Source organism: Nerophis lumbriciformis, linkage group LG09, assembly GCF_033978685.3.
Source record: "Nerophis lumbriciformis linkage group LG09, RoL_Nlum_v2.1, whole genome shotgun sequence".
Taxonomy (NCBI): Eukaryota; Metazoa; Chordata; class Actinopteri; order Syngnathiformes; family Syngnathidae; genus Nerophis; species Nerophis lumbriciformis.
In genome coordinates this window covers 26,075,643-26,098,978 of record NC_084556.2, presented here as the reverse complement: position 1 = coordinate 26,098,978, position 23,336 = coordinate 26,075,643, and the positions used below count along the sequence as shown (strand labels likewise).

General features: G+C 39.4%; 1 protein-coding gene across 6 annotated transcripts in view; it reads left to right on the top strand.

Annotated features, from left to right (window-relative positions):
* Window positions 1-299: 299 nt before the first annotated feature.
* The window catches only part of acaca (acetyl-CoA carboxylase alpha), a 64,074-nt gene continuing 41,037 nt past the window's right edge, over window positions 300-23,336 (top strand). For 5 of the 6 annotated variants that reach the window (XM_072913818.1, XM_061962085.2, XM_061962084.2 and 2 more), the window contains exons 1-12: window positions 300-526; window positions 3,273-3,338; window positions 3,883-4,141; window positions 8,850-8,982; window positions 11,011-11,149; window positions 11,689-11,798; window positions 11,884-11,965; window positions 12,033-12,131; window positions 12,277-12,383; window positions 16,077-16,187; window positions 16,259-16,468; window positions 17,544-17,714. In XM_072913818.1, coding sequence (XP_072769919.1) covers window positions 3,912-4,141; window positions 8,850-8,982; window positions 11,011-11,149; window positions 11,689-11,798; window positions 11,884-11,965; window positions 12,033-12,131; window positions 12,277-12,383; window positions 16,077-16,187; window positions 16,259-16,468; window positions 17,544-17,714 — 1,392 coding nt within the window. In that variant the 5' untranslated portion in view covers window positions 300-526; window positions 3,273-3,338; window positions 3,883-3,911. The remainder of the gene's footprint in view (window positions 527-3,272; window positions 3,339-3,882; window positions 4,142-8,849; window positions 8,983-11,010; window positions 11,150-11,688; window positions 11,799-11,883; window positions 11,966-12,032; window positions 12,132-12,276; window positions 12,384-16,076; window positions 16,188-16,258; window positions 16,469-17,543; window positions 17,715-23,336) is intronic. The other variant, XM_061962082.2, reaches the window with a different exon arrangement.

The following is a 23,336-nucleotide window of genomic DNA, read 5'->3' as shown; positions in this document are numbered from 1 at the left end:
ACAAGCCGTTGCTGGGTTCGCCTCCATAGATCTTCCCAAACCCCGCCCACAGAAACGCCTCTGAAATGTGATTGGTTGTCCTGAGTCACACCGTTTTATAGAGCTACATCGACTAGACAGGCTGAGGTATTTTTTTATGATTATAGCAGCGGTCGCTGCATCGCCAGCAACTGATTATTTAACTCAACATTCATAAACAATAAAGAATGAGTACTATTTAAAAAGCAACATAATAGCAGTCATGTTAGTCTATCTTGTGTCGCACCTGTCTCTATACCGGAAGCTGGGGGTCAGAGGTGAACGTCCATGAGTAACCCGCTGGAGTTTCGTCACATCGCCCCACTCTCTGGTGTTTCAAGACTCTGACGGGCAACTGTGACCTCATCATGATGTGATTTTTTTTTGCCTTTCTCATCCCACTCTCCTCCTCATCCACTACGGACACATGGATGTTTTATAGACTCCTGTCATCTATTGAGCGCTTTCATTCAACTGTTCAGGATTGCGTGTCGGTTTGTCTCCACGGGTGAGTTCCTAATCTGTCTGTCCATCACTTAGTGCAGTACGGTAATAAAGCTGCTGTGTTGTATCATAGCGCTGTCAGTTTGCACCGCTGAAGCTAGCTTCCATGCTAAAACGCTAACATTAGCCGCAACGTGCGAGTTGAAAGTAGAAAAGCTCGTTGACAGCTCGTCTAATATTCCCAATTTGGATATTTTCTTGTACTTTATCGGCAATGTCTTTCGGTTCACGTTTGGTAACTGTCAATTAAGTGCTCGGCTTGTTTTTCTGGTCCTTCCGGCAGCTGTCGGCTGTAGGTAAAGAAGGTGTGTTATAAACAGAAGACCGCCGGTGGTCTACTTGCATATAATACACCAGGTGAGGCATAAATACTTATGGCGTTTTTTTTCTTCTTCTTTTTTTTATTAACTTAAATTCACATGTGCAGCTCTAGGTTGCTCAATAGCATAACATGAAAAAGAAGGGAGTAATTCGCTTTCATAAAAAAACGTTATCTTCATGATATTATGATATGATAAATGGGTCCAAAATTTTGATAAAGTTGTTATTAAATACTTTTTGGTCCCATTTGCTTTCAACAAAATAAATAAAGTATTGTGAGTGTATCTTACCTTTCTGTATTTGTATCTGAAGCAGCAATAGCTATCCTCCGTGAAAACGTACACTTTATGATCACATTCATTTTGTCTTCAAATCCAGTTTAGTATTTCATCTTAGATACAGTATACCATCCTCCATATTGGCAGACACATTCATTTAATTCAATTTCGCAATAAAACTATTTTTTTGCATCCATCCATCCATCTTCTTCCGCTTATCCGAGGTCGGGTCGCGGGGGCAGCAGCCTAAGCATTGAAGCCCAGACTTCCCTCTCCCCAGCCACTTCGTCCAGCTCCTCCCGGGGGATCCCGAGGCGTTCCCAGGCCAGCCGGGCGAGATAGTCTTCCCAACGTGTCCTATGGAGGTGTTCGGGTGGCATCCTGACCAGATGCCCGAATCACCTTTTGTATCTGACAAAAAACACCCACAAATGCTGGCTTAGTCTAATACAAATGCCGTGTTTGTTATTAATACAGTTAAAGAAATAAAAGGCTGGCTTCCGCCGGAGAGTCATGTGTCTGCTAGCTTGAGCGCCCCCACTTCTCCCAGTGTGGCGAGTCAGAGTACTGCAGGGGCATTGAACTGCAAGTTGACAATATATCGCCCCCTACCTTGAGGCAGAGGTACTTGCTGCCTCATGGCCTGCCTTTTCCCATTGGTAACATGCACTCGGTATAGCTCGGTATAGCTCGGTTGGTAGAGTGGCCGTGCCATCAACCTGAGGGTTGCAGGTTCGATCCCCGCTTCCGCCATCCTAGTCACTGCTGTTGTGTCCTTGGGCAAGACACTTTACCCACCTGCTCCCAGTGCCACCCACACTGGTTTAATTGTAACTTAGATATTGGGTTTTCACTATGAGAAGCGCTTTGAGTCACTAGAGAAAAGCGCTATATAAATAAAATTCACTTCACTTCACTCGCCCCCTCGCACGCACACGCTCAATACACTTTGTGTGTAGCTGTGGAGGCACCACCTGTGTCTGCCTCACTTTGCGTTGGCCGTGTTATTTTCATCAGAAAACACGGAATTTCCGCGATTTTGACCATGAAAAAATATACAGGAACAACACCAAAACCACATAGAAAGCAAAGACTAGAAGAGAAACATTCAAACATATTTTATTTTATTACTTCGTTTTTGAACATCTCATGGTTAAGCCACCTGATGGCTCCCCTGACAGCACGCCACTGCATATAATATTACAAAGTATTATCATTGTAATAGTTTGCATGTTCCAAAATAAAAACAAAGCCATAGGTTGCTTGATCAAACAGCACATTAATCGCATGGAAGGGTTGCCTTGATATATGTTGCTTTCATCTTGACATAGGCAATGGTTGTGTTGATACACCACACCATCAGTGCCTTTACTGTAAAATATATTTGCATGACACAATTGTTTTCTAAGTTCAGTGTCAATTCACTTGAGTAAACTCACCTGACTGTCTGGGTCATGGTGTTGCAACAACTAAATATGTTTTAGCGACCCACTTTTGCAACCAGGCAAACAGATTCCACTGCCAATTGACTGTAGAGTTAAATTGAGCAATGAAATCAAACAATGTGCCAATATGAGCATGCAGTTTTACAAACATCAAAAGCTTAATAAAAAGAAGGACACTTAGAACCCTAGCGTCTGATATCATGTATCCCGATTTCATTCTCTTATCAATATTAAATAAGTTATAGCTTTGTCCAGAGGTGATCAAATTGTGGCCATTTGTGACTACATGCTTGTGTTGTATTGGCCCTCTGCACATTGTAGAAATAAAATGAAACAAAAACAAAACAAATGTAAAAAATAAATAACAACTCTTAAAGTATTGCATGTTTTTCCACAGCCTTTTGTTTTGTTTTGTTTTTGTTTTTACAAAAAAAAAAAAAATAGAATCAAAATATTAAAGTGCACACCACTGCATCCTTAGATTTTTCAGTATGTGGCCCTCAGTGGAAAAAGTTTGGACATGCAGGACATTACTCTACTGTGTATCCAGTATTATACATTACACGATGAGTGTTTCAGTATTTTTTATATGCTTTATTGAGCATCAACCTCCCTCAACCCCTGCACCCCCCCTAAAAAAAAACAACAATTGAATAAAATACAATATAAAACTGTAAATAAATGTAATAATTGGTGACTTGTCCAGGATGTACCCTGCCTTCTGCCCGAGTCCAGCTGGGATAGGCTCTAGCCACCCCCCTAGACAAATTTGGTAAGTAACATTGAGGGAGATTATATCTCAATGAAATTATGTAAAATAATTATAACAACACAGAGTAGCAGGTTGTGAAGTTGTAGCAAAGTGGAGGAAGACAATGGTTCAGTCAGTTAAAATAAATGAATACATAAAATGACAACTATTTTATAATGGCGAGTTGTAATGTGACCTGATTCAAACTCCTGTGTTTATTAATTCATTATTCATTTGTCATGTCATTATTAATTTGTTTTTATTTAACTATTTCTTCGTTTAGTTTTTTTCATCACTGAATATACTGTCTTTCAATTATTACAAATTATTTTATTTCCAAAACATTTCAAACAGGAAGTAAGCAAACTGAGTAATATTGTTGATGCATGGATAAGGGTTAGTATTATTTAGTTCTTCAGACTCTTTTTTTGACCATGTGTGTTGTGCAAGTGTAAACATGTGGTGTTCCTTAACTTAACATGTTATGTGTGTTCAAAAAAACCCAACAACCATATTTGGACTCTGATTCTCATGGATAATTTGTGCTCCTGTCTCCTTCGCTAAGTGGTTTCAGCCTGTGCTTGTCGACCGGCTATGGCACAGCAGGAGGGTTCTCCCAAAAAGCACCCAGCTATAAGGGCGCTACACTCCCACTTTATAGTGGGATCGGTGTCGGAGGAGAATTCCGAAGATGAAATCCAAGGGAAGCCAGATGTACAGCCGGAAGAGAAGGAGGGACGTTCCTCGTCACCGTCATCCGGCAGCTCCGACAGTACCTATGACATGAGCTTTGAGCACATCGACAGCAACACGCATAACCTAAGGTTAGAAACCTCACTTACTCATGATATTAAATAAGGCATTATTCTGTCCTTCTACTACTTTAATATTAGTTGCCTTTCTTGACTTCTTTTGGCTTAACTTTAGTTCGACACAGCATTGTAGCGCACCAAAAGTCTTATGCCACCACTCTCTTCTAAATAGTAACAGTAAATAATAAGGCAGGTGTATGAATGTATTAACAATGACATTATTATCCATTTAGATTTCAGACAGGCAGGTTTATGCTTATACTAGAGTGTAAGTGTAATTGTAATGTGTAATGTAAGTGTACAATAACTCCTAACAGTAGCTCCTTTGAATTCCTTTCTAAGTCTATAACAAGATCTGATAGCTCAGTTAGAGCTCTTGTTATTACCAAATCTGTGTTATATGTGTTTTATGTTGCACGATTGCACCAAGAAAAATTCCTAGTCTGTGAACCCGTTCTCAAACAATGGCAATAAAAACTATTCTGATTCTGATTCTGAAGATGAGTTCATTCATACTAAATCCATTCTACTACTAAAGGCAACGTAGAAGCTTTTTTGTTCAGATTTTCCTATTCTTTTATTTAGTTGTATTTATTTTGAAATCTAATACAAGACTCAGAATAATTTAGATGGCCGTCCGTTATAGCTGTGAAAATGTTAAATCTACAAGGAGGGATGTAACGGTAAACGGTATAATGATAAACCGCGGTAAAATTCCAGACGGTTAGCAATACCGTTTAAATTTTTAATTACAGAAAAAATTTCATTTATTAAGGCATTTTAGGCAACATTGCTTTTTTCCTGAAAACTGAAGCGCCGCTGCGCATGCACACTGGAACCGTTCGACTGGACAGAACATGGCGGCGACTACAAGGACTTAGCTTTGAAAATGTTCCCTCCGAGTAAACGTAGCCGATTGCTTTGTTTTATTTCACTCGCTTCTACTTATGTGGAGTCTAGGTGTGCGATTAAGAGCGCAATGCTGTTTAATTTTGAACGTGCAACTAGCGTCCTTCCGCCAGCTGCTGGGACTGAGAGTTACCATGCAGCAGGCGATGTGTCGTGAACGTTCCACAACTTGTTTATAAAGTCTTTAGTTTGTTGACTGGGATGCTCACTCGTCCTTTTTTTAAACTGCTAATTTTGTCAGTGTTCCAATAACATCAACACTAGCTAAAATGTTTTTTCATCTCATCGAATTGAACCACAGCCTGAGTTGCTGGTAAAGCACAAAGATTGTGTGTTAGATGTGCGATGTATCACTCCTGTTTAATTTTGTTGGCCAAACTGTTGCACTGAAGTACAAAGTTGTTGGAGAAGAATAAAGCTTGTTTATTTAACTTTATCTTCATTAGCCAAACTGCTTTGTGTTTTATATTAATTTCAACAATTAAACACTGTTTTTTACATTGTGTTTTTTTCATTCCACAAAGTAATTACTTTAAAAAAAATCATGTGACATAGTATTTTGTTAATGTTTTATGGTGTTTAATTATTACCTAATACTATACGACAAATGAGGTGGCGACTTGTCCAGGGTGTACCCCGCCTACTGCCCGATTGCAGCTGAGATATGCTCCCGCACCCCCAGCGACTCCAAAAGGGACATGCGGTAGAAAATGGATGGATGGATGGACGATGCAACCATTTTTTGCTCAAACTCTCAATGGATCTGTCCCGATACAGCATGTACATGTACACACATTAGTACATGTACATGTATGTACATAACCTAAAAAATACCTCTCTCTATGAAAATGTAAAATTAGAGATAAAGGCTTCATGTAATTAAAAAAAGCTGATAGTATTAATGAACAAAAACACAAATATTTATCTTTAAATATATAGATAACGTTTATCTAGAGCATTTTTATTAGATATTACGAATTACATGATGGCGAAGCGTTCACACCCCAACACTGTTTTACCAAACATCATCAATAATCTATCCATCCATCCGTTTTCTACCGCTTGTCTCTTTCGGGGTCGCGGGGGGTGCTGGAGCCTATCTCAGCCGCATTTGGGCGGAAAGCAGGGTACACTCTGGACAAGTCGCCACCTTATTGCAGGGCCAATAATCCTGATTAATAATTGTGATTTCAATATTGATAAAAATAATCTTAATTATTATTTTTCCCATAATCGTGCAGTCCTTTGTGTAACACTAGACCTCATATATGAACACTATTTTTATTTAAATGGACAAAAAGTGCAGCTAGGTCTTGTGTCCATAAGGTGCCATCTTGCGAAATGTTCACATTTATTTTTATTTATTTATAGTATTATTTTGTTTCTGCTATATTACTTTGTTTATAATGCTTGTGTTGCTTTCATATGCACATTCAACTTTCTACTTGAGGTACATATATACATTTTGAATGTGTTGTTTGTGTTTTTTTAAATAAAACTTGGTTAATGGATTTCAGTATAAGTAGTTTTGGAAAATTTTGCGCACATTTAAAATTACCATAATAAAAATGATTACCGTGATCATTTTGGTCACAATAATCGTGATAAGAAATTTTCATCCAGTGATATGCCTATCAACAAGCGATCTCAGACTACTGTAAACATTTCAAATATGTTAAGGTGTCAAACATCAGTTGCAGTTTGAGCTAGGGTTGCACAATATGGACCATCAATGATATAAAAGATATAAATTGGGTTGAGGCAAGCTTTTAATACTATCGTCATATCATGATAATGCGTGGTGATGGCACATTTTTGCTGTGTCCTGCAAATCAGACAGCGACAAGCAAACAAAGGCGTCAACGCAATGTTTTAAACCCCACCCGCCCCCGCAAACTAGCGTTCCTCAACAGTGCAAATCTGCTTCTAAATCAGAATCAGAAGTACTTTATTAATCCCCAAAGGGAAATTAAATCACTAATCCTTGCCTCCATGGCAACAAATAAACTGTGTTTCTTGCAAGTATCATAACTTTAGAACTAGAGGAAAAGCAATGTCTAAACATGCAACACCACACACTGGAGATACAAATATCAACAAGTAATGATGCCAAAGTATGGTATCAGTATAAAGTCGATACTACAATAATTAGGTCTATATTCTTTAATATCACAAATCGAATAAAAGCCAATAGTATTTTTTAATATTGTTTAATTATTTTTGCACTATTGACTTTATTTTACATGTTGTATATAACAAAAGGGAATAAGGAAATAATTTAAATATTTAGTTGAATAATTGTAATTAAAAAAGTAATGATTCAATGATTTTGGAAACATTTGTTATGAACATAGGCATGGCCAATGCAACCCCTCTAACTAAGTATTGGATCAATAACTAAATTGGAGTATCACTCAGCAGCATGGAGGAATTTAGTATACATTAGTGATGCATGAGTGGTGTAATGGTACATGCTGCTGCCTTTTGTGCTGTTGCCATAGGTTTGATTTCTAGCAAGGACCTCAACACTCAACCACTACACAAGTAGATGTCCAGTGCCGGTGTGAAACCTGGATAAATGGGAGCGTTGTGTCAGGGAGGGCCTTCAGCGTAAAAACTTAGCAAACTCAAACATTCAATAGACTGGCTGTAGCAACTCATTACGGGAAAAGCTGAATGAAACACGTCTTCGTAAAACACGTGAGAGGCACGTAAAAAATGTGGTTTCACCGCTGCTTACTTAATAGTCCCCTATGTGCCCCTAGTGTGTGAGTTTCAGGTGCTAAAACGTGTGTCAACTATTTTTTATTGTTTAAAATGCACATCAATATGGTATTTTTTAAAATTAGTTTTAACATATTCTTTTCATGTTTAGTTTGGATTGTCAGTGTTTTTTTTCTTGATTCTAGGGGAAGTTTGAGAGGACACAACAGACATTTTCAAACCTGGAAATACAGGATTTCTTTTCCCACCCCCAATACTTAACCACTTTCTCCACAGCTGGACTAAAACCAGTCTCTATCTAACAAAAATGTGTTTGCTCTACTTCTAGCGTGTTGCAATGGTGCAAAAAAAAAACATTCAGCCACAGAAACTAGCCAGTCAAACTAGCCTTAGCACCCCCACACCCTCATGCTCATTATAATAACCCGCCTACTTTAGCAAGCCTCCTTTTGGGAGGAGCTTGATTAAAAGCACAAGTCAGAAGATGAATTAAAATAATATATTTACTTAGATGTACACTTTAAACAATGCATTCATTATTGTGTTTCATTATTATTTGCACTAGTTTAAAACTGAATTGTGTTGTACTAAGACACCTCTATGCTTAATTCTGCAACAGCAAATCAAGCCATTACTGTTTACTACATCACTGTAATGAATACATGATGCATGAAATAATGCCGAAATCTATGGTGCTAAAGACTTTGTGCACATTATAACAGGTTGTTGAACTTGCCAAAGGGGGAAAATTAACTTTGGTCTGCTAGAATGTGTCACTGAAGTGTGACTCAAGACATAACTATTGAATGAAATAACCTTTTAGCTATTGCCTGTATGTGCAATATTTAGTGTGAAGAAGTCTGCGCATGTCAACATTGTTGCTGGTGTTAACACTGACTGCTGTTCAACTCTTATCTCCACAACCATGCACGTGCAAGTTTACGATAAGAGGCCAGTGGCGTAAAGCAGCTGATGAGCCATTTCATGGAGTAATACGTTGTTCTCGACCCATAACTACTTTTTTTTTAATGGCCAATTGAAAATGTTACAGATTTACATAGTTATACGGATGTATTTATTTAATCAGGTCAAGCATGTCTGGGCTACATCTGGTGAAGCGAAGTAGAGATCGCCGCCGTATTGATCTGCAGAGGGACTTCACTGTGGCATCACCTGCTGAACTTGTCACCCGTTTTGGTGGCAACAAGGTCATTGAAAAGGTAACTCTTTTGGTTTTGAATTGTAAATGCATTAATGGTGAAGAAAACCTTGCCACTTTCAAAAGAAATGACGAATGAATTGTAGGAATTAGGATGCACAATAGTGGAAATTTGAACCGATACCAATAACCAATATTTATGTATATATTTTTACACAATATTTTTTGAAAATAAATTAACTTAATAGTTTACACTTTTACCCAAAATGTAAGGAGTCTACCAAAAAATACAGAAATCTATTGTTGGGATAAGGATCATGTCAACTGATATTTCCTTACTTTAATTAACTATGATTTGAGTACAGATACACATCCTACTTTAATTCTGACCCTTGCAAACCATTAGAACCATTGCGTAGAGTTAAAAAAAAAGGAAATGTTTCAACTTTTCAATTACTTTGATAGACTGCAAGCAACTCAAACATTCTGAATATGATTTCATAAAATGAAAAAATAAATTTGTCCAACACAACATACACAAGTGAGGCCAATGAAACTAAGCCAATACGATTCTGAATTGCCGTAACAAACCAAAATAAGTGGAGTGAAATCCCCAGCTGATTGACAAATATAAAATAAATACAATTACATTTTTAGTCCATGTTATATCTGAGGATTGAAGCAGAGCGAACATATTAGAAACAAGTGTGAATAAAAAAATAGTTAGGTATACAAATTCTGATTAACTTATTAGGTAGGTTTTGTTGTCCCAGTTTGGACCAATAGTTCAGTGATAGATATTCTGTGCCTGCCTGCTAGAACCGCAGTGAGAGCAGAATTTCAGCCCAAAAAAAATCAGCTCGCTAGCATGTTGTGCGCACAAGCCACAACAGAGACAAATCACAAATACAGAGACAATAAGCGACCTTGTCATTATCGGCTAATTTTTTATTGGTTGATTTTCTTATTATCGGAATTGTCGATGTGTCATAATTGCCATTATCAATCGATAATTATCTGCCGCCGATAATCTTTTATCCCTAGTATAAATGAACATTTAAACATCACTTTTATAGGGATTGGCAGATTTTTCTGAAAAAGTACATGATAGCCATTGCTGATTAAAGCATTTTAATGCCCATCGCAAACGCCGATCCCCTCTGGCTAACTGTATTTATTTTTAGTCTTTCAGCTGACAAGCGGCTAGCAGCTAATTGTGTGTCTCCATACAATGTTTTTTCAATTTCAACGGTCTCTGCAATCCTGAGGCTCTCTTGCAGGCTGTTCCACGGGTGGGGGCCATAGTGGCTAAATGCTGTCTCACTGTGGGTCTTTGTTCTGGTATTTGGTAAAGCTAAAAGGCCAGTGCCAGAGGACCTCAGGATTTGCGAGGGTTCATAGAGTAAAAGTAGGTCAGATAGATAAGAAGGCGAAAGGCCATTAAGACATTTAAAAACTATTAATAGAACTTACAATTAATAATTCCCTGGACACAGGGGGGACTTTGAGGGAGAAAACCAAAGGGTTTAAATACTATTGAGTTTGTATGTAAGAAAATAAAAATGGTAAATGGATTATACCTGTATAGCGCTTTTCTACCTTCAAGGTACTCAAAGCGCTTTGACACTATTTCCACATTCACACACATATTTCAAACACTGATGGCGGAAAGCTGCCAGTGTAAGGCGCTTACCACAACCCATCAGGAGCAAGGGTGGAGTGTCTTGACCAAGGACACGACAGACGTGACTAAAGACTGCAGAAGCTGGAATCGAATCAAGAAACCTTGAGTTGCTGGCACGGCCGCTGTACCATCTGCGCCTTGCTGCCCCCCGAATAAAATTAGGAACTAGTTTAAATGTGTTGGTATTGTTAAACTGTCAATAGCACTCTCTATAAATCAATTGAAAAATATAGAGTTTATACATGTGATTGGTATTGGTGTCCACTGATCTCACGCAAGTGATTGATATCAGAATGGACAGCATGAAACCCTGATCAGAACAGCCCTAGTGCTCAATCTTTTTATTCTTGGCCCTTTATTTGTCATGTGCCATGAACAGACTGTTTCCTTTCAACATTTCTGCAGGTGCTTATCGCGAACAATGGCATTGCAGCAGTTAAGTGCATGCGCTCAATTCGACGCTGGGCTTACGAGATGTTTCGAAATGAACGGGCAATCCGCTTTGTGGTGATGGTGACCCCGGAGGATCTAAAGGCCAATGCTGGTGAGGTTCTGCGAGACAATCTCGGAACATATAAAACAACCCTTTGATATTATGTAAATGTGCTGTCACATGACTCCGCAAAACACAAAGTGGTGTTATTGTTAGAGTCTACTTAATTTCAGTGCTCTTGTGTATTCTAAGAGATTCTGTTGCAAAGCCATTATCCCAAAGACAGACCTAATTGACAGTTATAATTCTGCCTCAGGTTGGAGGATGACAACATTAGAGCAATTTGACTGGAATGTTGTTTTGTTGTTGTCAGAAGAGCAGAGCCTCTGACAATGCAATAACATTGCTACAGAATTACCTCCGTCTTCCTGAGCTTGCTTTTGAAATCATCTCTGAACAGTATTATAATGTTTCGCTAAACAAGACACAGTTTTTGTTTGATTTTGAATCAGTTGAGAAGTGGCCATGCTATCCTATGTCGTTACAACAAAATATTCTTAAGTTTAGTGCTTGACTCTTTCACAATTAACTGTTTCGTGAAAAAGCATAGGTTTGAATTGTATATTTAATATTTTCGTGATTGTTTTCAGAGTACATCAAAATGGCAGATCATTACGTCCCTGTGCCGGGAGGGACAAACAACAACAACTATGCCAATGTTGAGCTCATTCTGGATATTGCAAAACGAATACCTGTTCAGGTACCTCCATACGCCTACAAATCTCCAATTCGTTGACTTGCACAGGGAAAAATAAAGTTGCTAATTGAGTAATGTGTTCTTACAGGCTGTGTGGGCTGGATGGGGTCATGCTTCAGAGAACCCCAAACTCCCAGAGCTACTCAATAAGCACAGCATTGCTTTCATGGGTAAGATACGCATCCCCGTGCATTGTATCTCATTTCAAAGTTTTTTAATCTCCTACTTCCTCCTTAGGTCCTCCGAGTCAGGCTATGTGGGCATTAGGAGATAAGATTGCCTCCTCTATTGTTGCTCAGACAGCTGGTATCCCAACTTTGCCATGGAGTGGCACAGGTATGATATACGGTTTCTGTCTGTTCTCATATCTCAGATTCTAACATAATGGAGAAGATTGACACATATATAATGTTTGAAGGATACTGTATGTTCACACTGATATCATAATATTTGCAGTTTACTGTATGTTTCTCTTTTCCAGGCCTGACAGTCGAATGGTCAGAGAGCAACCAAAAGAAACGAACCATCAGTGTTCCCCATGACTTGTACGAGCTTGGATGCATTCATGATGTACAGGACGGCCTAAAAGTAAGTGTGTTGTGAAATACAGGGGAACCTTGATTAACGATTAATCGGTTCTTGAACACGATTCGTAAACAGAAAAGTTTGTATATTGAAGCAAATTTCCCCATAAAAAATATTGTAAACATGAATAATGGGTTTTAGTCTTGACAAAAGTCTGTATTTAAGTAAAAGTTTTTACAGAGTTTTGACAAAATTTGGAGCTTTCCTGACCACTAATTGTGATCACAGCGACAGGACAGCTTACTAACATACTCGATTTGAACTCTGCACGACGGGAGGCACGTATTTGCTATAATAAGCGACGTGAAGGTGCCGCTAGCCAGGGGCTAACTAGCTAAAATGCTATCTCAAAGAGGTTGACTAGCAACCTGAAGCTATCAGCGATCAGACCGTGAAAGATTGGACAGATTTTAAGCATTTCTGATCACACAAAGTGATCTCTAAAACAGGCTGTCACAACTCTGACCTGCACAAGGTACGATAATTGTTAAAATAAACAAGTTAGAAGTGACGCTAGCCGTCAAAGCTTAAACTGCTAACAGCTTTTAGATTGCTGCTTAGCCACTATCAATCACACACACAGAACAAACCTGCCAGCCCGGTACCTTTGGGCTTACATATCTAATTGTAGGAAACAAATGATATGAGGAATGATGTGGACAGATGGTGAACGATATGAGAATGATGATGGAAATAAAAGAACTACAATCATCTGTGAGATTAGATATTAAAGGTATGCAAGCATATATACAATCAGATAGTATTGCTGTATATATACAATCAGATATATAACAACTGAAAACACAGAATGACAGTTTGAGAAAGGAATTTCTTGATGATATAAAGAAGTTCAGAGATGAAATGAAGATTCTCAGAGAGGACACCACAACAGTGAGACAGGAGGTGAAGGTCTTACAAGAGGACACCACAGCAGGGAGACAGGAGGTGAAGGTCTAACAAAAGGACACCACCCCAGGGAGACAGGAGGTGAAGATCTTACAAGAGGACACCACAGCAGGGAGACAGGAAGTGAAGATCTTACAAGAGGACACCACACCAGGGAGACAGGTGGTGAAGGAAGGTCCTGCAAGAAGAGAATGCAGCATAGTGCCAACACTTGAATACCAAGCAACAAGATAACGCCAATCTGGAGAGCAACGAAGAGGAGATGGATCAGTCTGCACGACAGAATGATATCATTATTGCAGGACATCTTATCACTCCCAGATCCAACGGCAAGCAGTTGACAACAGAGGAAAACCAGATGATATGGATACTGCTTCAACAGAGCCACATGTAGTCAACTTTCTGCAATAAAAGGATTTTGATGTTGACAATAACAACATTGACTCCTGCATTCCACTTAATAGTAAAAACATCAACACCTTGCCAGTCATAATCTTGAAGCTCGCCAACAGGAAATCCAAAATTGCACTGCTGAAACAGGGAAACAAGCTGAAGGGGACAAATGTGTACATAAATGACGACCTCACTAAACGCAATGCTGGCTTTGCCAAGAAAGCACACAACTTGACGAAGCAGGGGATAATTGAGGAAACTTGAGTGCCAACCGCAAAATCTACACCAAGCTGAATGGAGGTCCAAAAGCAATAGGTACTTGTTGTCAAATACAACAAAGATCTGGACAAATAATAAAGTTCACAGCGGTTTGACAACGACACCGATAATGGAATCTGACGAAAAATAATTTTTTTTATTCAACAACACTACTACGTTCAGAGGGGACCATTGAACAAGATGACCTGGATACGGATGCAGAGCCAAAGTCTCAACATCGAGGACGATAATCGAAATACCGGAAGGAATTACCAATGTAATGGATGGTAAAAAGTGTTTTAGTCTAACTGAAGCATTTGACGCAATAATAATATTGTCTTAATGAACAAATTACAACTATTTGGCATCAGAGGGTTGGTCTTGAACTGGATAAGAAGCTACTGAACAGGAAGCAATACATGAAGCTAGATGAACACAAGTTCATAGCGCTAAATCTATCTTGCAGTCTACACCAGGGATCAATACTGGGACCAACATTGTTCAATCTCTAAAACGACATTTGTAAATTTACAAAGGACTTAAAGTTAGTACTGTTTGCTGACAACACAACTGTTTTGTTCATTAAACAACACACAGAAGGTAATACAAATAATACCAGAAGAAATAAACAAATTAAAGAGACCACAATCACACCATATTCTCTACTGCTCGCTATTGTTACCATATGTGGGTCACTGTATAGAAATATCTACAAAAACTATACTTCATTTACTAACCGTGTTACAAAAGAGGTCAGTTAGAATAATACTTACTGTTGGCAATGGAGAACATTCAAATCCTTTATTTATTGAATCAAAAATATTGAAATTCATTGCAACAACAATTATGCTCAAAGCAAACTATAACCTGCTACCCAAGAATGTTCAACAAAACAGGATAAATAGTGCCTCAGGTAAAAGTTTAACTTACCGTAAAACATTTTTATGCACAGACCTTAAGACCTTTTGTGTATCAGTACGTGTAGTTAAATTATGCAATAGATTAAACAAAGAAGTCAAACATTGTACTAATATGATCCAGTTTAAGAAACTGTTTAAACTCAAAGTGTTTACAAAGTACAAGGAAGAAGAATCCTGAAAAACATTTTGAACATTATTGAAAAATGCAATAATCGTATTTATCTAATCATCCATCCATCCATCCAACCATTTTCTACCACTTGTCTAACTATGTAAATCAAAACTTACTGAACTATTTAGTAATGAGAAATGTGTTTGTTCAATGTATTTAATATTTATCTACTTATTTTTATGTATTTATTTACCAACTCCTTTTATTTATTTATTCAATGTTACAGATTGAGTACCAACAATTGTGTTAGAAATTGCAATGAAACGAAAACGGGTAGGATTAAATAAGCTCTGCTTCTTCCTACTCCTTTTCGGACATACTATATGAGAAACTGGAAATATGTGATGTATTTTATGCATGTTCAAAATACAGTGTAAACTAACACTATAACCATAACCACTTTGAACACAATATAAAGCGCAATACAGTACTGCATATCAAACAAACATCGCAGTGGGGTGGTAACTATCTCATTAACAAAGCCAAAACAACACCTAGCTAAACTGTCCTCATTTTATTTAGCCTCCCTGCCAACACGCAGACACACTGTCACTAGCCCTGTTGTGCACTCACAGTTTGAAATTGCAAATCTCATTACTATCCTAAACATTGTGGATACTTCCCGAACGTTTCAAACCACACACCGCATGTCCACTGCTCCATTGACTTGTTTTGAGCGAGCAAAATTTAAAAAAAAAGTTGTAAAAAGGCCAAAAAACACTTAAAAAGCACAGAAAGGACTGTAGCTAACACCTTCAACACTGAGCTGAGATTGAGTACTGGAGTGCAATCAGCCTGCCCACAATAGCTGCTGTTCGAAAGACACTATGGGTGGATGAAAGGGTTGTACACTGAGACAAGGTTCTTGCACCAAAACATTTTTATTTTTGGTCTTTGGTTCATAAATCAAAAGGTTTGTACAATGAGGGGTTCGTAAATTGTGGTTCCACTGTTTAACCTTCAGATCCTCCATTGAATGTCACATGTGCTGCAATGGGCTGTGAAAACCTACATTATGCTACAAACTTGTCTTATTTCCACCGCCAGGCTTCTGAGAAGATTGGCTACCCTGTTATGGTGAAAGCCTCAGAAGGGGGTGGGGGTAAAGGCATCCGGAAGGTCAATTCAGCTGACGATTTACCAAATCTATTCAGACAGGTATATGAAAATTAATTATTGTTTAAATATATGATTCAATACATTTATAAAACATTGACTTATTTTACCAGGTCCAGGCAGAAGTTCCAGGTTCCCCCGTGTTTGTCATGCAGCTTGCCAAGCATGCTCGCCACTTGGAGGTCCAGATCTTGGCCGATCAGTATGGAAATGCCATTTCCTTGTTTGGCAGAGACTGTTCAGTGCAGCGCCGGCATCAGAAAATTATAGAGGAGGCACCTGCTACTATCGCCACATCTGACGTGTTTGAGGATATGGAACGGGTATTTACATTAATAAAACAATAGCACTCAATAGGACGCAGCCGGTTGTCATGGCCGAATAATAATGCCAGACGATGTTGTGATAGAGAGTAGAGACCAACACAAACATGTACTGTACACACATGACTGTAATACAATGGCTTTTTGCCAGTTATGATAACCAACTGCCTTTTGCAATAACAATTTGTAAGTACTCAAAACAATCTACAATGTCAGTGCTTACAGTATTGCAGCCTCACTTGTGAGTATATCCGTTACAAAAATGTGTCATATAGTTAATGCAATCACTGTTCCTGCCATGTGCGATACAGACAGAGGAAGATAACTGTATACACACAAATGTGTAGAAATCAAAATAGCACTCACTATAAATAAAAAATGGTAAATAGGTTATACTTGTATAGCGCTTTTCTACCTTCAAGGTACTCAAAGCACTCAGGTTGCTGGCACGGCCACTCTCCATGCCGTCGAAGCGTGTGTTTATTTAGTTTTACAAAAGATCAAGATAATGACCTGTTTTGTAGGGAAGCTATTAGAGGTGGGGGAAATAATCGATTTTTAGATGCATCGCAATTTGAACATGGACAATTATAAAATCGATTTGTACACGTCAATAATCGATAATCGATTTATTTATTGTAAGTAAAGTAGTGCAGACAGTTCTAAAATTTGACTTACTGCAGCAAGCTACCTCACCGAGAGATTCGACCAGCTTCTTTATTTTAGGGCACCTATGTTCCAGTTTTGCACACATTTCCATTAATTTAATAAATGTGGGAATTAATTTAACGGGTTCTTATTACAAAGGCAATGTTTTTTAAAGTTGCAAGTGATAAACGCTTATTTAGTGAAGCAAAAGAAATGTAAAACTTCATCACTATACATAAATTAAAGATGCATCAATAATTGATTTTTAATTGAATCGTAGCTCCTGAATCGTAATCAAATTGGGGTGTGCCCAAAGATTCCCACCTCTAGAAGCTATCCTTGAATGGCATTCTTTTGTGAGACGGCGCTATTTAAAAAAAAGCACTTTATTTAGATAAACTTGACCTCTGTTGTGGTTTCTGTCCAGTGTGCAGTTAAGCTGGCAAAGATGGTGGGCTATGTCAGTGCGGGTACAGTTGAGTACCTCTATAGCCAAGATGGCAGCTTCTACTTCCTGGAGCTCAACCCTCGTCTGCAGGTGGAGCACCCCTGCACTGAGATGGTGGCTGATGTCAACTTGCCTGCCGCACAACTGCAGGTGAATTCCACACATACACTGCTAGAATAGCATATAACAGTTTTACACCCTCTACACTACTAATAGCACTGTTGGATTAGAAGGATGGCCAACAGCCTGTAGACTCTACAGGCTGTTGGCCATCTCGGACTATCCGATTAGTAGACCACATTTATCATACTTCAGTGCATTCATTGCTGTACATTGGAGGAGGCCCCTATCTCCATGGCGACCAACAAGAGAAGGATGATATACGGTAGCATTGTTGCAATGCAGTGATGGTAGCTGCAATTGGTCACATGATGTACACCCGCGGTGTTAGGCATTGTGTGCGTATTTAGGTCAGTGACAGTCAAGCTGAAGGGCGGAATGGCAGGGAAAATTGCGGCCTTTACGCTGATTGAATGTCACAGTTGCTGTCTTTACAGGCACTGTCTTACAGCAAGATGATGTTGATTAGTTGAGCCACAAGTGTGAACAGATTTAGGAGACTGAGACAATTTGCCATTAATGAACATTATTTTAGAAAATATTCTCACTTTTTTCCTTTTAATACATACATAGTATCTCACACATACCGCTCAATAGATTGAGTGACACTTTATTCGGTACACCTGCACAATCTAATGTGATCTAGTTTATGGCCTGTGTAAAGATACAATATAAATTGACACAGATGCATACATTTTCAGGCCTCAAATTTTAACTTTTTAAGGTCAAGGCAAGTGTTGCCTTAAATGATGGCTCATATTTTAGGGCACCAAGGCAAGTTAGAAGGGCACCAAGGCAAACATTATTTTCTTTCCAGGCAGGGGCTCCAAAGCATGCATGCATACATATACCGTTTTTTAAAATTCATTATTAATATAAACTTGTCAGCTTTTTGTCATTTCATAATGCCTTTATCTCTATTTTTACCTTTTGTTGGAGGGAAGTATTTTTTTTAATTATTAATTAATTAATTATGTACATGTAGATGCTGTATCGGAACAGATCCATTAAGAGTTTGAGCAGAAATATGTCGTATAGGAATTAACTACACACAATAAAACATTAACAAAATGATGTGTCAAATGGTTTTCAAAGTACCGGTAATACCTACACAAGTAATGTAAAAAAAACACGGCGTTTACTTTTTGATATCAAAATAAAACACAAAGCAGTTTGGCTAATGAAGATAAAGTCTAATAAACAAGATGTGGTCTTCTCTAACGCCCCCTTGTGGTTCAGTACAACAGTTTGGCGAACTACAACAAAAAACAGGAGTGACAGTATGTTTTCTCACCTTATTAGCTCTATCACAGCAGCTGATGGATGCTGTATTGTCAAAATGAAAGCAACATCATATAGTTTTTCTCCTTCAATGTATTATTTTAGTGTGGGGACAAGTGTTTCCAATATTGTCTACACCTGTCTCCAACATACTTGCCAACCTTGAGACCTTAGAATTCGAGAAATGGGGGGGGGGGTTGTTTGAGGTGGGCGGGGTTTGGTGGTAGCGGGGGGGTGTATATTTTAGCGTCCCGGAAGAGTTGGTGCTGCAAGGGAATCTGGGTATTTGTTCTGTTGTGTTTATGTTGTGTTACGGTGCGGATGTTCTCCTGAAATGTGTTTGTCATTCTTGTTTGGTGTGGGTTCACAGTGTGGCGCATATTTGTAACAGTGTTAAAGTTGTTTATACGGCCACCCTCAGTGTGACCTGTATGGCTGTTGATCAAGTATGTAGTGCATTCGTTTGTGTGTGTGTAAAAGCCACATATATTATGTGACAGGGCCGGAACGCTGTTGGTATGGAGACATAGCGGGCGTGACGACAAGTTGTAGAGGACGCTAAAGGCAGTGCCTTTAAGGCACGCCCCCAATAATGTTGTCCGTGTGGAAATTGGGAGAAATTCGGGATAATGGGTGCCACTGGAGATTTTCGGGAGGGGCACTGAAATTCGGGAGTCTCCCGGGAAAATCGGGAGGGTTGGCAAGTATGGTCTCCAATATTGTCCACACCTGTCTCCATCTAAACACAGCAGTGCACTCTTAAACACATGGCGGGAAGCGAGGGAAAATGACTGTAGCGTCCCGGAAAAGTTGGTGCTGCAAGGAATTCTGGGAATGTGTTCTGTTGTGTATATGTTGTGTTGCGGTGCAAATATTCTCCCGAAATATGTTTGTCAATGTTGTTTCGTGTGGTCTCACTATATGGCACATATTTATGACAGTGTTGGCGTTGTTTATACGGCCACCCTTAGTGTGACATGTAGGTCTGTTGACTAAGTATATTCCGAGGGTATACCCCTGGAGTGGGATTAACGTTGTCAGTTCTCCATGATTAATAAGCCAAACGCGTCTGACTTTGTGTTGCCCCAAATGCATTAATAAATATAGGGCTTTCGGTAATTTATGAAGGGGAGGTATTACGAACCGTTTGGAATTGTATCGCTAATTGTCATTATGCCGTTGAATTATATCCCTTGTCCATTAACGAGTTAAAAGACAAGGGAAGTACAAAGTCAAGGGCGGTCACGGCAAGGTGTTGCCACAAATGTAGGTACATTTTTTAGGGCATTACGGAAAATAAGGGGGCGGTGGCCGCGGTTGCGGTGGTTAAATTGGAGCCCTGCATTTTACTAGGTATGCACAATAAATGTCGGACTAATAATTATCCAACTATCCTTCCATCCATCCATTTTCTTCCGCTTATCCGGATCCGGGTCGTGGGGGCATCAGTCTCAGTGAGGAAGCCCAGACTTCCCGGTATATGTCACTTCTTCCATTTCCACCGGAGGAGTACCAAGGCGTTTCCAGGCCAGCACTGAGACATACTGTAATCTCGCATCTGATAATAAAATACCACACTTTGGCTGGATGTGGGATACTTAAGCCAGTCTTAGGGAAGGGGCTCACAGGCACGCGACTGGTGGTCAGGCCTTTACTTCTAACCCAGCAGGACCCAGCCCGAAAAAGCCACACAACAGATCCTCCCTGTAGATCAACCACCTGCGGGTAACCGTAAGGATCCGGTGCCATGTGTGTTGGGGTGGCAGTCCAGGGTAGAAGCCTATGCATTCTGGATGACCTGGTCTTTGTCAGCCAAATCTGTTTTTGGGGATATTCCTGGTGGGGTAAGAGCCTGAGCTTGTACTATAGGTTTAAAATATACCCACAATTTGGATTCTGGAACCAAATTTCCCAAAATGGGCTGGACCTTGTTCGTCTCTGTAATTGTTGCAGTTAAAAGGCGGAAACCCGTTGTTGGCTTAATAATAGCCCTCTGGCTTCGGTGACTATGTGATAGGGTCATCCCCATCGAATGAGAGGGTTACTTCCCTACTGGCAGGTACCGGCAGGTCAAGCGCTGCGCTGCTTCTGTGGTGGTCAAAGTATAAACTCTGGTGTGGTAGGTGTTCGATAAGGCCAGGGAGCATGATTTTTTGGTGACTTTAAAGGACCACAGAAAGAGGAATCAGTGCCCTGTCCAGTGTGAGAACACAAATGCGGAAAGTGGCTGAGGTTACTGAGGTATTCAAAAAACTCCTCAGTGGCAAGGCTCTTCCGCCCTAAATTTCTTAAGGTCCTAGGTGTTGTGGGACTGTCTTGGCTGACATGTCTCTTACAACATTGCGTGTAAGTCGGGAACAGTACTTCTAGATTGGCAGACCGGGGTGATGGGCCTCCTTTTTAAGAAGGTTGACCGCAGGGTGTGTTCCAACTACATGGGGATCACACTCCTCAGCCTTCCTGGGATTATCTGTTCCAGAGTGCTGAAGAGAAGGGTACAATTACAGGAGGTACAATGTGTTTTTTATCCAGGTCGCAGAACACTGGGCCAGATTTCCACCCTTTTAGGCCTGGGCCGATAACAAATTTTGCTTGATGATATATTGCACTACAAATTGTTGATAATAAACAATATTATTGCCATTATTTTTTTGAGACTAAATTACCCACTGATGTAATGATAGATAATACGTAATAATAATGCATGTATACCCTTTCAAATGAAATATACTTGTATTTCTCGTATATTTTACCAATGTAATTGGAATGTAAACTTTTAAATCGCCAAGTTAAATAAAACAAACAAATAATACAAATAAAATATACCTTGTCTGTTAGAAAAATGTTGCATTTAAAAAAAAATCACATCCAAAAGCAGTAAAATTTGTTAAGGAGGAGCTTGGGGGCCCTCAAATTTACACAACCAAAACAATAAGTAAAACGGCTAAATAAAAGTATTAACAAACCGAGTTGCACTTCAATTTTGAACATGTAAGCAGACGTAGAGTTGTACATTACTTAACGGACAATCAAGTTAAGACCTTTGTAAACAAAAGTGCAGACTAACAATATAAACACTATAGTATAAACAGATGTATTAACAGGTCATATGCAAAAAACTTTAGTCTGGCAGATTCTGAATGACGAACACCAATATGACAAGACAAGATGACAAACATCTGTCAAACGTTTGCAAAACTTTTTGAAATTCTAGTTTTATAACCGTATTAAATGGCAACATGTCTTAGGCGATGTATTTAACCACACATTTTGCACTGTTTGGTTTGCACTCACCTTGTTCACTAAACGCAAAGTGAATGTGTACTGTTGGGTGGTTGTGTTTCAAGTGGCGTGCAGGTTTGTTGTATTCGCACACATTCGGCAAACTGGCTCCTCTGTGTTGATTGGCTCATCTTGCTGCAAGGCTTTAAACGGAAATATTCCCACACTGGTGCGGTGGAATTTGGTTTTGTGATCTTTTTGTCCTTGTTTGATACCACATGTGTCTGCTAACTTGTTGAACTGTGTGATGGTAGCGGGCCAGCGGCCAAGCAAAGACACTCAAAGAAGGCCAAGAGAATGTATCCCCTTCTTTTTGCTCCGCTATGGCACGAACACATGCACATGGCAATTTATCGATGATGGAAAACTTACCGACTTAATTTTCATTTATAGTCGGTTAACTGACTTATCAAATTGAAAGGACCCTTTCAAGGGAACTGGAGGGTGCATGGGAGTTTGCCCAAACGGTCTACATGTGCTTTGTGGACTTGGAAAAGGTGTCCTGTGGGGTGTGCTTCAGGAGTGCGGATGAGACATGGCATGCTACGACATGCTATCCAGCCTTTGTACAACTGCAGCAGGAGCCTGGTTCGCATTGCCCACTTTAAGTCGAGCCTGTTTGTTAACCTTGGCCTCCACCAATTCATAAACAGATTTTGTAGGAGTTGAGGGTGTCCATCATTATGAGAGACAAGAAGACAAAAGTTTTGGGAGCAATCAATTCTACCTCTAAATCACTTTCGACTTTCATCTATTCTTAATTTATGTTCCGTAACCTGTGTCATAACCAACCTGTGACGACATTGTAAGAGCGAACACCGAGGAACTCTTTTACTAGCATAGTAACACATCGGTGTGCTCCGGTATTAGTTGTAAAATCTAGCTACTGAAAGAGATAAGCTAGCATCTGCGTCAATACATATGCGTGTGTGGAGCGAGTGAGTATGTGCCTGAAAATGCTGTGATGGACATTCAAAATAAAGCCAGTGCAAGGAAAAAGCAGTGTCTTCCTATTTCCCATGAAACATGTCCATGAACTCGTTGAGTTGGTTACAGACTCAGGGAGCCAACTAAAATTTGGTCAGTTCG